The sequence below is a fragment of the Cryptomeria japonica genome, chromosome 9 (assembly GCF_030272615.1).
Source record: "Cryptomeria japonica chromosome 9, Sugi_1.0, whole genome shotgun sequence".
NCBI lineage: Eukaryota > Viridiplantae > Streptophyta > Pinopsida > Cupressales > Cupressaceae > Cryptomeria > Cryptomeria japonica.
The window spans coordinates 100711014-100725124 of record NC_081413.1 but is presented as its reverse complement, the minus strand read 5'-3'; the positions used below and the strand labels follow the sequence as shown (position 1 = coordinate 100725124).

Sequence of the window (14111 nt, the reverse complement as noted above, 5' to 3'; positions counted from 1 at the left end):
AGGTGATGATCTCTCAGATTATGAACACTTGTATGCAGACATCATAAGGTGACGATCTTATGATTCTCAAACCAGTTATCATGTTGGATCCCTGGTATGTCATGGATGTGCCATGATGGTGTTGTGATAAAACATTTGAATGAAATGTTTGTGCACATATCACAACCTAGATAAGATGAGAATTTAACCATCCTCATATGTTTATCCTCAGTATTGCATGTTTAGGCAATACTGATATCACATGTTTAGGTGATATCTTGTCATAATAAAATGATGAATCTTTTATATCACATGGTTGGGTGATACTCTATGTCACATACTTAGAGTAATGTTTTATATTTGTATCCTATGTTCTGATAGTACTTCATATCATATGTATAGATGATATATATTCTTGGAGACTGACATTTTTGAAAAAGAAATGGGATGCAGGTTACTTTATCTTCCAAAAGCTAAGAGGGAGTGTTAATGCATTAGTAGCTTCTGCAAGATAAGACTCTCCTAACTCATTAATCTCCTCTATTCTGTTATTAGTTTACTCATTCATGCTTTATGGTTATCAGACTATAACATTGGTCATAATTATGATATTGATATTGGATAATGATAGATTAGATTGACGACCTGCTTAACTATGTTAAGCGTCAATCTAAATGCTATCGGGCTATTAACTCGATAGCATATTAATGTTGATTCATATCGGCATTAATATGCTATCGGGGTATTAACCCGATAGCATATAATGCTAACAGCTATTGTTATTGTTTACGTTATATTAATCCATTATTATATGCTTTGATACCGATTCATTATCGGGTATGTTTTATATCTGTAACAATTAACAAATGATACCGATTCATGATCAGATATGTTTATAAGCACTGTTACCATTAACAATGATACCGATTCATTATCGGGCATGTTTATAAGCAATGTTATCATTAAATGATACCGATTCATTATCGGGTATGTTTATAGCACTGATTAGTTATGGATTGGTTGATGTTAGTAAGGGTCACGACCAAGTGACATCTTGGTCGGACATGTCTAAAAGACATGTCCGATCATGGTGCCACTTGATCGTGGCCATCCTACTATTTATACATCATTCCAATCAAAGGAGATGACATTGAAATTGATACATGTTCATCCTCCTTACCTGCAGTAAAAGAAAGATAGCAATATTAGTGTCATAGGCATAATATCAAAATTAAAATAAACTATCCTGCATAAACTTGTCCATCAAATTGGAAATTACAATACATTTACAATGAATGGGATATTCAAATCCACTACATACATGATAAATATAACAATAGAGATGTGTGAATGAATGAATATGGTAATATATTACTTCTATGTGAATTTCAATTGAGGAGCATGTTGAACAGGCATTTGTTAGATCCATTTCCAAAATCAACTTTTCAAAAAAGTCATTATAAATTTTTTTTTAGTGTATATTTTTTAAATTGCAATAGTATTGCAAAGATTTGACCTGAGTTTTTTCACAAAGTCTAATTCTGAATCAAAAATAGCTCACCAAGTTTTCTCTGTACCAATGTTTCATTGATTCTCAACAACATGATGCTAACACATCAACCTAAAGATTTATTTCTCTTAGCAGTACTTTTATTTGGATGATAACATTGATAAAATTACCGACTTTGGAGTTTGGACCTATTAACCTTAGAAGTTCAGAAATTCATCCCTTCTGTGCACAGTACTTAAACTAGCTTATCATTCCATCATAATTCTATTAGAATGTCAGATAAGATTTGGGTACGGGAATGGGAATGGGTACATGGATACGAAATGCTGGTACGGCAGAATTTTTTTTGGGGGTTGGGTATGTTTTTCGAACGTTCATACAAAAATAAAATATATATACATACATATGTATATATATGTATAATCATACATACATACATACATACATACATACATACATACATATATACACATACATACATACATATACATACATACATACATACATACATATATGAATGTATATGTAGCTAAAAAATAGGATTAAGTTTAGAATGTCATATACCAATACATATGATAAACAAAATCATTATAAATTTCAAATTTTGAACATACCATACTAGTTCAAATTCTGTTTTCGATATCAAAAAGATCAAACTAGAATCTCATGATAGATAAGTTCTGAGTTCACTAATCAGCACTGTAGGTCTTAAAAATATCAAAAAGATCAAACTAGAATCACTAAACATTTCAGCATCTAAAAACACGAACCTCGGATGCACCCACAGGAGATTCGTTTCAGAACCGATTTTGGTATGTTTTGTACCCAGAATCGCCTGAAAAATCCCATGATTCAGCAACTTAAAGAAAATTATAATGGCCATAATTTTCACTCATGGAAGGTGAAAATACAAATGAAGTTGATGAACAAAAGTTCATGGGATATAGTTAATGGCACTGAAGCAGTACCTACAGATGCTAAAAAGAGGATTGATTGGGAAAGTAGAAATGAGAAAGTCAAGTCCATTATTGGTCTTGCTCTTTCAGATTCAGAATTATATCATGTTGATTTAGAAAAATTATCTAAAGAAATTTGGGATGAATTAAACAAGTTGTTTGGAGCAAAAGCAACAAATGCAAAGTTCTCTTTTGTCTAAATAATTGCAGCTTCAAAGAGAACTTTGCATTTATTGCTTTTGTTCCAAACGACTTATTTAATTAATTCACCTGTCAGAGCTTTAGATACAAAAGCGAAGTATTAATTTTCAATGGCTCGTGGTGGCTACAATTTTGGAAATATTTTGTGGGGAAATAATCGTATGCATTGGAAAAATTTACATCTAAACTGCCACTAAAGAAAATTTGAAAACTTTAGAAAATAAACTGAAAAGGTTGATATGGATTGAGTGTTATTCTTATTTAAATATTAATTTTTAATGGGTTAATCATATTGGTTAACAAAGACAGTGTTGGTAGTTTTTCTATTTTAGTTATTTTTGGCAATTAAACTGTTCTTCACTGCCCTATAAATAAGAATGTTATTATTCATTTGATTATAACAAATTTATTCCATTCTGTTCTTCTTTCCTAACCTAACAGTCGTATTAGAGTACAGGAAATCGAAGCATTCAAATATTGCAGCTGAATTTGAGATTTTGCAAAAGAAACAATAAATAAATCACTGTCATGTCACAGGAGAAATTGTCGGAAATGCATAGGGGCAGTAATTAGCAATTTCTGTACTTATGATCCTAGCCACTGCCATAACACTCTGGTTACCAGCGATAATAAATATTCTATTATAGAGTATGATTTGAAATGTTGATGTAAAAAGAAACACACAGTCAAATCCAGAAGCTCAAATCACACAATAAATATTCTATTTTTTTGTTGTTATCCACCTGAAGCAAACAGATACAAAGAAAACAATGCTTCAGGAATTTGGGGATTTTGCAGCCAAAAAGTTCTAGATTTCAAGAAAGGAGAATACAGAAACATTTTTATTTCTGCTAATAGGCATTTGTATTCTCTGCCCTACCCAAACACTCAGCATCCAAACACATCTCTTTGGAGTTTGAAGATACCAAATTGCAGCAATATATTTGTAAAAGCAAGAGGCATATAGAATTCCAGTATTAAATTTTGCTGCTTTTTCACCAGAATTTGTATTTATTTGTTTCTGATTCAAAGAATGCAGTAACAGAGGTATTTTTATTTACCTTCTGTGCTTTTAACCATTTGAATTAAAGCAGGAGAATTAAGGAAATAAATTTGTTGTGTAAAGAATCAAAGTAGTAAAATACAATCTAGTGTAATACTGGCTGGTGAGATATTACTTTCGAAAGATGAGTTTTATAGACAATACTTGTATTGTAAATGGTGTGGTCGAAAAGGCAGGCATGAAGCTCGTGAATGCAAAGTATCATGGGATAAAATAGAGATTTCTCTCAAACAAAATCATAAAACACTTGTATTGCAGATGATGTGGTTGAAAAGATGCCCATGAAGTTCATGAATGCAAAATATCATGAGATAAGATAGTTAAATCTTTTTAATAAAAGATACAATCAATTCTGATGATAAAACATCAAATGTAGACCACTTTGAATGTTGTCATGATCATGATGAATTTGTGCTTTATATATCAGTTCTACCAATTATATTTCAGTGAATGAAGCACGGTATGATGCTTGGATGTTAGATACTAGGGCCACACAACATATGGCATTTCAACATGACTATTTTGAAGAATTTCATGAAGATGTTTGTAGTCCTGTCTATTTGGGAGATTAAGTGAATCTCAAGCCTATTAGAAAAGGAAACATTTAGCTCAAATTGTCAGGACTTTCAGATTTTGTACTTCACAATATACAATATCTTGCTCAATTGCAATGTAACTTGTTGTCACTAAAGTCGATTCGTCAACAAGGTCACTCCATTTATAGATTGAGGTAGTTAAAAATAAGTCAAATAATCAAGTCACATTTACCAATTGGAAAGATGGAGAGTTATTAAAACTTAAAGGAGGTTCAGCTATTTCAAGGAGCTTTGCTTACCTTATTGAAAAAATGTCTTTTTCTGCTGATCATTTATGGCATTCAAGATTTAGGCATGTTAATTATAACGCAATTTGGATCATACAAAAGAATGTTGTTGTAGGCTTGCCCACATTGCCCAAGACATTTGAAAAATATGAAGCTTGCATTCTGACCAACAACATAAAGATCTTTTCCCTAGTCCGACTTGGTGAGCGCAAAACAAAGTTATAGCTTATTCACTCTGACTTGTGTGGGCCCTTCTCAGTAACTTTTGCTGGAGGTTGTCATATTTCATATTGTTCACTAATGAGAAGAAATTTCAATCTTTTAAAACTTTTAAGAAATTTTGTATTATAATTAAAAATAAAGTCCAAACTCCAATTAACACTCTTTGAGTAGACAATGACAGGAGAATTCCTTTAGTCAAAATGTGAAAACACAATCTCACTGTTCCAAGTACTCACCAACAAAATGCTGTTGTTGAAAGAATGACAATTCACAATGACAGGATGCACAATCTCATTGTTCCAAGTACTCACCAACAAAATGCTGTTGTTGAAAGAATGAATAGAATTGTCATGAATATGGTTAGGGCAATGTTATATTTCAAAGGAATTGAGCTGCATTTTTGGGCTGAAGCAACAAAAATAGCTATCGATCCCCATTGGTCTTAGGTTCAACTCCAAGGCCTGGACTCACCCGATGCACTTGGCTTGCGGGTGGCTTGGTACATCCCTAGGGGATTAGTCTCGCCTCAGCTCACTCCTTGAACCCCAACTTGGCAATAGGCAAGTCCAAGGTAATTTAGGTTGGGCATTGGGCTGGGTGGGGATACCCCTGGCGCAACAAAAAAAATAAAATAAAAATAGCTATTTATTTACACAAAGATCCCCTTCATTTTCTCTCCACCAAGCAACTTCATATGAAGTTTGATATGGTCATCCTCCATCTGTTCAACATCTTAATATTTTTGGCTCCACTTGTCATGCTTTGACTCCCAAGGTGGAAAAAAAAGTAAGTGAATCACTGAAGTCATAAATGTATCTTTCTAAGATATTCTAAATCTTCAAACGAATATAGATTGTATGATGCAACCAATAAGAAATTTCTTATCGCTTGTGATGTTATGTTTTGTGAAACATCCAAAAATATTGTTAATGTTGAATGTTAGTTACAACATCTTGAAAAATTTGCAAAAAAATTGTCCCATGGAAATCACATCATTGCAGGATTCCTCACTTTGAGAGAGGAGGTGGAGGTGGTGGGGGTGAGGGGATAAGTAATTTGGAGCCAAATTTGGAATTTTTTTCTTGGATGTTGAAGAAGAAATCCCCTCTCATGATTTTTTTTAAAACATCTCATGAAGACTTTCAAACTTCTTTGAATGAAAATGGGATTCACAAAACTACATAACAATTGTCGGAGCATGATGAAGCTTTCTCACAAAACTACACAACAATAGTCGGAGCATGCTGAAGCTTTCAATCAAGAAGTGGAAGCACCACCAATAATTCAACCTAGTTATTCACAAAAATAGGCAAAACAAGTCCAACAAAATCTAAAAAAATTGAGACTTGATGAAATTGGCAAGAGAGAAATAAGATGTTTATGCAAGGCAAGACAATAGGCTCAATCCAATGAAGAAGTTAACTAATTTTATTGAATGGATCACATATAACAATAGTCTCAAAACCAACTTCCTTTAAAGAAGCTAAAAATGGTTATGTGTGGAAGAAGGCTTTGCAAATTGAGTATGATGCTCTTTCAAAAAATGGAACATGGGAGTTGGTTGATCCTCCATAATGTTGTAAGCCTATTAGCTGCAAGTAGGTCTTTCAAAACAAGTATAAAGCAATTGACTTACTTTACAAACAATAGGTTATTAAGAAACCTTTGCACCTATAGCGGAGTGGACTATCATTCATACTTTGTTGGCCCTGCTAGCATAAAATAGGTAGAAGGTTCATCAAATGGATGTGAAAACTATATTCTTTAATAGTGATCTCAAGGAAATAGAGCTTATTACTCAAAGGATATGTAGTTAATGGTCAAGAACACCATGCATACAAGCTTATCAAATTGTTGTATGGTTTGAAGCAAGCCCAAAGAGTATGGTACAAAAAAATCCCCAAGCACCTCTAGAAGATGAATTTCAAGCACTTTGAATTTGATGATGCAGCTCTTTTCATCAAAAAAGTTGTATATCTAGTAGTTTATGTGAATGATTTGTTCATAACTAGTAACAATGAAAGGTGCATTGTGACTATGAAAAAAGAATTGAAGAAAGGGTTTGAAATGACTAACTTGGGATACCATCATCACTATTTTAGTATTTGGGTATTGAAGTGATTCAAAAACAAGTATATCTTCATCATCCAAGAAAAATATATTGGTGAACATACAAGCAGATTTGGAATGTTGGGCTAAAAGCCGCTAAATACTCCTTTGGAGCAAAGTTTGAAACTCAAATCAGATCATACTGTAGCATTTGTTGATGCAAGTAAGTATAGGCAGCTTGTTCAAAGTCTGATTTATGCAACATGACCAAAATTTTATTTTGCTATTGGAATTTTGTCTAGATTCATGAAACAACCTATAGAAAACCATTGGGCAGGAGTAAAGAGAGTTCTTCAATATCTGAATTGAAATCTGACCTTGATTCAAATACTTGAAGGCAAGAGATTTCACATTAGTTGAATATTCAGATTTTGATTATAAAAGTGACTGGAAGATGGAAAATCTATTTTAAGTTTCCTTCTGCATCTAGGCTCAGTAGTCATTTTTTTGAAATCTAAGAAGCGGTTAGTGCCAATGCTTTCCTCAGCAGAAGGAAAATATATGTCAGCTTCCAAAGCAATTAGGGAAATATTATGGCTCAGAAAGATTCTTAAAGATTTGTAGGAACAACAAGCTTCCTCAAGTGCTCATCTAGTTGACAATACTTTTGCAATCAAAATGGAAAAATTCCAATTTTCCATGACCAAACCAAACATCTCAACATAAATTTTCATTTGATTTGATATCATGTGAAAGATGACAGTGTACAACTCAAGTATTGTCTCACTACAAACCAGCAAGTAGATATTCCCACCGGAACACTTGAACAAGAGAAGTTTGAAATTTTTAGAGAAATGCCTACTTTAACTGTAATCCCTATAAAATGGGGAAATATAACTATTAATGTTTGTATGTCCTATAAGTCAACACTGATTGGTTTGATAGTTTTCCTATTTAAGTTTCTTTGTGGCAATTAAACAATTCATCACTGCTCTATAAATGAGTGTAATCTTCACTTGTTTATAACAAACATATACCATTCTGTTCTACTTTTCAATCCTAGCTGACATGTTATGCCGTGATGATGTGAATAAATAACTGAAGAATTAATTATCTTGGAACGGTGGGGCACATACTACAGTATCCAACCATAATGGGTACTCATTATTAAGCAATCAATCTGAACAGCCTAAAGAGACAAGCCTAAAAAAACAATTTATAGTAAGACAACTCAACTCACATGCCATGAAATGCATCTCGTTGAAAACAACAGATTTGGGATCATTGGGCTTGAGAGCCAGCTGCACCCAACCAAGATCTCCATTAGGAAACTGAATAATTCTATGGTCAATAGAATTAGGATGCCAAATACCATCTTGCAGGCTGTGCTTGAATTCATACATGGCCCAGGGTCCTCCCTCCCAATTAATATCAGGACCCTCTCCACTGCTCTCATACCATTGATTCCTGTGATACAAATGCACACGGTCCTTATCCACAGGCCACAGAGACCTCACAGACTTATAAATCTTGGCAATTTGTGGGCTCTCTGTGGGCTGCCACATGCTCCAGAGCCCATGCCAGTGTTTCCAGTGATGTCGCGAGTTCCAGTCCCACTGGTCATGTGGAGTTAACTGCTGCACTTCAGTTTCACCATCGCTTCCTTCTGTGTCAGGCACTTTTTCCGATTGCTGTGACATGTTGAGTGCTCTTGGAGGATAAGAATGAAATGTCTTTGTGGGCTTCAACGAATTGGGTCCAACCGTTGATACCTTGATGAAGGATTCAGCTGCTAATTGGAATTTGGGGGTGTGTTTTATTCTGTGGGATTCGAAAGAACCCACAGTCTGATTTGGGAAATAAAATGATGATTTAGAAAGCCGGAAGATTGGAACTGGTAATTGCATAGCTGTAATTATTGTATTTGCATTGCTTGCAGCACGTCGATATCTTTCCACAACCTACAGTACCCATGTCACACAGTTTGCCAAACTCAAATGGCTAAAATGCTACAAAAGAAATGTCAGCATCTCGATGAGAGACGTGGCAACATGATGAGAAAGGCATATGGCAACATGATAAGAAACGGAATATTTTTTAAAATATAGAAAATGGATTTTATAAATGTTTTTGATAAGAGTTTATAAAGGGGATCGGATGTTATAATTGATAAGAGTTTATAAAGGGGATCGGATGTTATAATTGATAAGAGTTTATAAAGAAAGAAAGAATTTTAACGGCCACAAGGCTAAGAATAGCCTATGGGACAATCTGATCAAGCTGAATCAGTTTTTTAAGGTCTGATCTATGCTTATTCAAGCTAATGATGAGAGCACCCATCTTCACGATATGCTCCTCGCTGAACAGGTTATACCATGTGCTGGCAGTTAGGAAATTGGCAAACTTCTCTCGGCTGACTTTAAGTGCTTCACACTCCAAGATAAAATGCTTTTCAGTTTTCACACTCCCGCTGACGCAAAACGGGCAAACTCTTTCTTCCCAAATCTCTTTTGGCCTTTTCCACCGCCCGGTCTCACACCGAAGTTGGTGAGAGTTGGTTCTAAGCTGTGCGATTAGAATTTTAGCCTTCCATGATATATTAGCCCCTATATAGACTTTTTGAAGATGATCATAATTGGGGTTGAACTCATTAATATAGTATTGTTTCTTCCTTCCTAACCCAATACTCCAATTTTTCTTGTAAAACTTTTCCATAACGAAGACCTTTATCTCCTTGTTGTTTGTGGGGCATGAGTTCAAATAAATATCCCATTTTTTCAACCATTTGATGTTTTGTTTCATCCACGTCTTCTTCCTTTTGCACAAAGTGTCGTTGACAACAACCTTAGGCCATCTATCTTCTCCCATTTGCTCGGTTCTTTTTAAATAGCTAATGAGATGCACCATAGCAGCTGCCTCAATAGGGGCAGCACCTGTTTCACTTAACATGATATCATATGGGACCGTGCTTTTAATTTTGAACTTGCTTGTGATCAAACATTTTTGAATTCTCTCAATTTGCTTCCATTGAGAATCTAAGGTACTGCTGGTCCAAACTTCACAACCATATAGAATAACCGGCAACACCAAAAGCCTAAAAAGTGTTTGGATGGTTTTCCAATCCTAAAGCTCAACCTCTCTGCATCTATTTTGAAGTGCATAGAGTGCCTTCCAGCCGCCTAGAGTTCTCTTCCTCCTGCAACCTTCCCAACTAAGACTCTTGTTGAAATCAATTCCAAGGTATTTGTAATCTGCAACTTCTTCAAGAATGTTGCCTTCAAAGTAAAACTTATGTTGCTCTTGTTTCCTCCTACTTGAGAAAACCATGATTTTCATCTTGCTGATATTAACTTGCATTCCCACAATATTGCAAAAGCGCTCAAGGGCAAATAAGTGCTCTTGCAAACCAAGGGCGGAATTAGCAAGCAAAATGAGGTCATCAGCATAAAGGAGCAGCCTTATCACAAATTCACCCAATTGAATACCATCACCATTCTGCATGTTTAACCATTCTTCAAGTTTGTCAATGTATAAGCCAAACAAGGTAGGGGAAAGAGGACACCCTTGCTTGACACCAATATCACTCCTAAAACTAGTTGAAATGCCATTAGGAGTTCTAATTTTCACTTTAACCTCCTCATAAAGCCTATGAACAGCAGCCCTAAGATGAGCTGGGATACCAAGCTCTTCCATTCTGTGCCACAGTTTGTCATGTGGGACTGTGTCAAAAGCTTTTTTGAAATCAACAAAGCAACAAAATACATCTTCCTTTTTCTCCCAGGTTTTTTCAATGATGTGTCTCAAAGTAATACCATGATCAACTGTGGAATGTTTAGGTCTGAAACCAGCTTGGCCTTTTGCACATTTATGATTTTCTTCTGCCCATTTGTTGATTCTGTTTTCTATCATGCTGCCAAATAACTTAGCAAACAAAGGATTGATCATTATAGTCCTATAGTTGGAGGGGTTATTGACATCTCCACTTTTGAAAAGAGGTATAGCAAGACTTGTAGTCCAATCTTTAGGAAACCCATGAGGAATGATGTTATTGAATATTTTTGCAATATGAGGGGCAAGGACTTTCATGCCCCACTTGAGAAACTCTGCTTGAAGTTCACCTAAGTCTTTAGCTTTACCAACACCCAATTTCTTAATACCCAATTCAATTTCTTGCACGGTGAAAAGATTGGTAGAAATGTTGACCAAGGGTGGGGGAGCCACCTCCAAATCATGTTCATAAAGTTGCCTAGCATAATCAAACCATTGAGTGGCTGTGATACTATTGTCAATCTGTTTCTTTTTTGATTGCAGCTCTTTCCAAAAAAGTTTGGGATTATATTTGCTAAGAAAAATTAACTCTTCCCTCCTAGTACACATAAAATCAGCTTTCTTTTTCTTTAAAATCTGTTTGTAAGCTTTGATGTGAGTCTTTTTATTATTTGACTTTCTTAAACCTCTTCTAGCCATTTTGCATTCCTCATCAAACCAAGCATTCACTGGGAAACAATTTGTCTCAGATTTTTTGTTTTTTGTTCTTTTGCATTTTGAGAGGGCCACATGGATTAGATTTGTTAATTTATGACTGTTGAGATCATGAAATGTCTTTTTCTCCCATTTAAGAAGTCTCTCCAAAGCAGCTTGGAAGATACAAGCATTTTCTTGCGTCAAAAGAATTTTGCCCTTTGAATGTTGTTGTAGGGAAGGTTGATTTTTTTCCACATAATACCTCTTTTCTGCCCAAACAATACTTAAATAGATCGGTTTGTGATCTGATTTGAGGTCCCATAAATGTTCACCAATCACCATATCTTCGATTTTTTCACATAGGCTATGCGAAAAAACAACGTAGTCAACCACACTCGCCCCATTGTAAGTGTTGCAAGTGAAATTGCTGGAATTTGTCCATCTAATTAGACCATTACAGATAATTAAGTCAAACATGCCATAGAGAGTAAGCAACTCTTCCCCAAATTGGTTGCAATCATTGGTGTCTTCTAACACTCTCTCCCATTGATGGTTTTCTTCTTCTAGGAGCCATATAGGATTACAATCATCTTTACAGCTAAAGATGCAAGTTTGTTCACTTGCAGTTCTAGCATTGAAATCCCCCACAAGGAGGACCTCGCCAAGCTGAGAGAACACATCAATATTTAGGGCAGCAAAGGGGTCTTTGCTATCAAGACCACATTTCTTGTAAGTTTTGGAGACCTGCGGAGCAAAATAACATGTTGCAATCCTAATAAAATTGTAATTTTCTGAGATCTTAAACCATAAAAACTGTTTATTGGAGTCCTCTTTTTCAAGCTGAATGAGACGCCCTTCTTTTTCTTTCACTAACACCGATATCCCACCATGACCCTTGCCATTGCTAGCTGCTTTGTTCCACACTGTCATTTTTGAATAACCTTCGAACGTGGGAGTTTTACAACCTTCGCGTTCATGAGTCTCAACAAGACAAATAACGTCTCTACCTTCTGCAATAGGCCCTAACCCAGGCCCACATCTCCAAGGGTAGCCTCTACAGTTCCAACAAACTAGACTCAAAGAGGCCTGGGTAGATCTTGATTGCTATTTGCCTTCGGATGCAAGACTTGGTGCTAAGTCTTCATCTCTATGTGGCTGAAAGGTTTTTGTTGCAATGTACCCAGCTCCATTTGTTGTTGTTGTTTTGCTGCTCTCTTGTTGCTCTGTCCTATTTTGGGGACCAAAATATGCAATTACTGCTTTGTCATTGAACAACCACGCTCTTTTTCCTTCATCTCTAGCTGCCCTAATCTTTGCCATTTCAGCCCTTCTTTCTTCTAGTTGCCTCATAGTTAGATCTTCATCCAAGAAAAAATGAGTACCCTTTAGAAGTTGCTTCTTACTTAACAAATTTTGCTTGTCGCGAACACTTGGTAAGATAACCTTTATAGGCCTATTTTTCCCATCACATAATTTGCCAACTCTCCAAGATTTAGTGATTTGCCCTTGCCAAAGTAGCATATCTCTTAAGAAGTCTCTTGCAAGGTCAAGAGTTTGTTCATTTTTCCCATAATCCCTCACTCCCTTGATGATTACATTTGTTGCTCTTCTTTGCCTTTCTTTGAGCTCTTTATCTTGTGTTTCGTCTACCCGAAATTTTTTTTCCTTACCCATGTTTGTAGTCTCTTTGTTGATGTTGGCCCAAGTTTTGGTAACTTCTGAGAAACTGCTTTTACCTTCTATGCTTTCTGCCTTCTTATTTAGGCGTGTTTGATCCAAAGATTCCTCCATCCCACCATGGAATGCCTTGGCATCAAGCCCCTCACTATGTGCTGCTATTGAAACCTTTAAAATTCGCCATTCATCTTTCACATTTTGCCATCCATCCTTCATGTTTTGCCACTCAAATTTCCCAACAACAAGCGCATCCTGCAGAAATGATATTTGTTCTTTTAATGCTTTATTGTTGTCTGCTAGGGACTTATAAGCTGCTGACAACACCTGTATTTTAATCTTTTTTGGTTGTTCTTTAGCCTCCAAAGCCTCCAACCTCCTTTTGGCATTTAATAGTTCTTGCACATATAATTCAGATGACCAAGTTAGAGGAGTGGAAATAGGGCTATAAACGTCAGAGTCGCTAGGGTCGCTATTGCGAAAGGGCATGTAATTCCCTCTACCTAACCAAGGGGATTTCTTGGTGTGACCTTTGCAATTGAGACTCTGATTATTGTTCTTGTGATATTGTTTTTTTCTCTCCTGTGCATATCTTAACCGAGCACGTCTACATTTCAAGATACCCCTAAATTGTTTGGCATTAACCCAGATCCATTTACCAATTTTAGTAGTTGAGGCAATTTTCACTTGCCCCAAATGATTTGTTTCAAAAAGTTCTGGAAGTTCAAGAATATTCTCTAAAATTGGAGGAGTTTGTTTTTCCATTGCTAGGAAAGAGATAGAAAAGGCAGCAAAAACAATTCAGAAAAGACAAAGAAGAATCTAACCTGATGGGATGCAGTCCAAATGGGACCCAGAACCAACACAACCTTGTACAAATCCCACAAAATGATGAGAGCCGACAAAAGCCCTTATTTGCTTGCTTGTACCGGTCCCACAAAGCCTCTGTTGCATTCACGTGACCTGCTTATACCTGCTCCCTGCGTATTCCGCGTATAAACCCCAAGTTCTTTGCACATCAGCCCAAGTTCTTTCTTTCTTTCTTTGATTTACTGTGCCACGTGTGCACCCTCGTTGCCTTTCTTTATAAAGGGGACCGGATGTTATAAATGTTAAAAAAAAACTGTCAACATCTCGATGAGAATGTCGATAAGGAACGGAAGGTTTTTA

At 35.8% G+C, this 14111-nt stretch overlaps 1 protein-coding gene across 1 annotated transcript in view; it reads right to left on the bottom strand.

Moving 5' to 3' along the window:
• Positions 1-8802, bottom strand: part of LOC131072978 (uncharacterized) — a 54310-nt gene extending 45508 nt beyond the window's left edge. Inside the window, exon 1 of the mRNA XM_058009296.2 lies at positions 8044-8802. Coding sequence (XP_057865279.2) covers positions 8044-8710 — 667 coding nt within the window. The 5' untranslated portion in view covers positions 8711-8802. The remainder of the gene's footprint in view (positions 1-8043) is intronic.
• Between the last annotated feature and the right edge of the window lie 5309 nt (positions 8803-14111).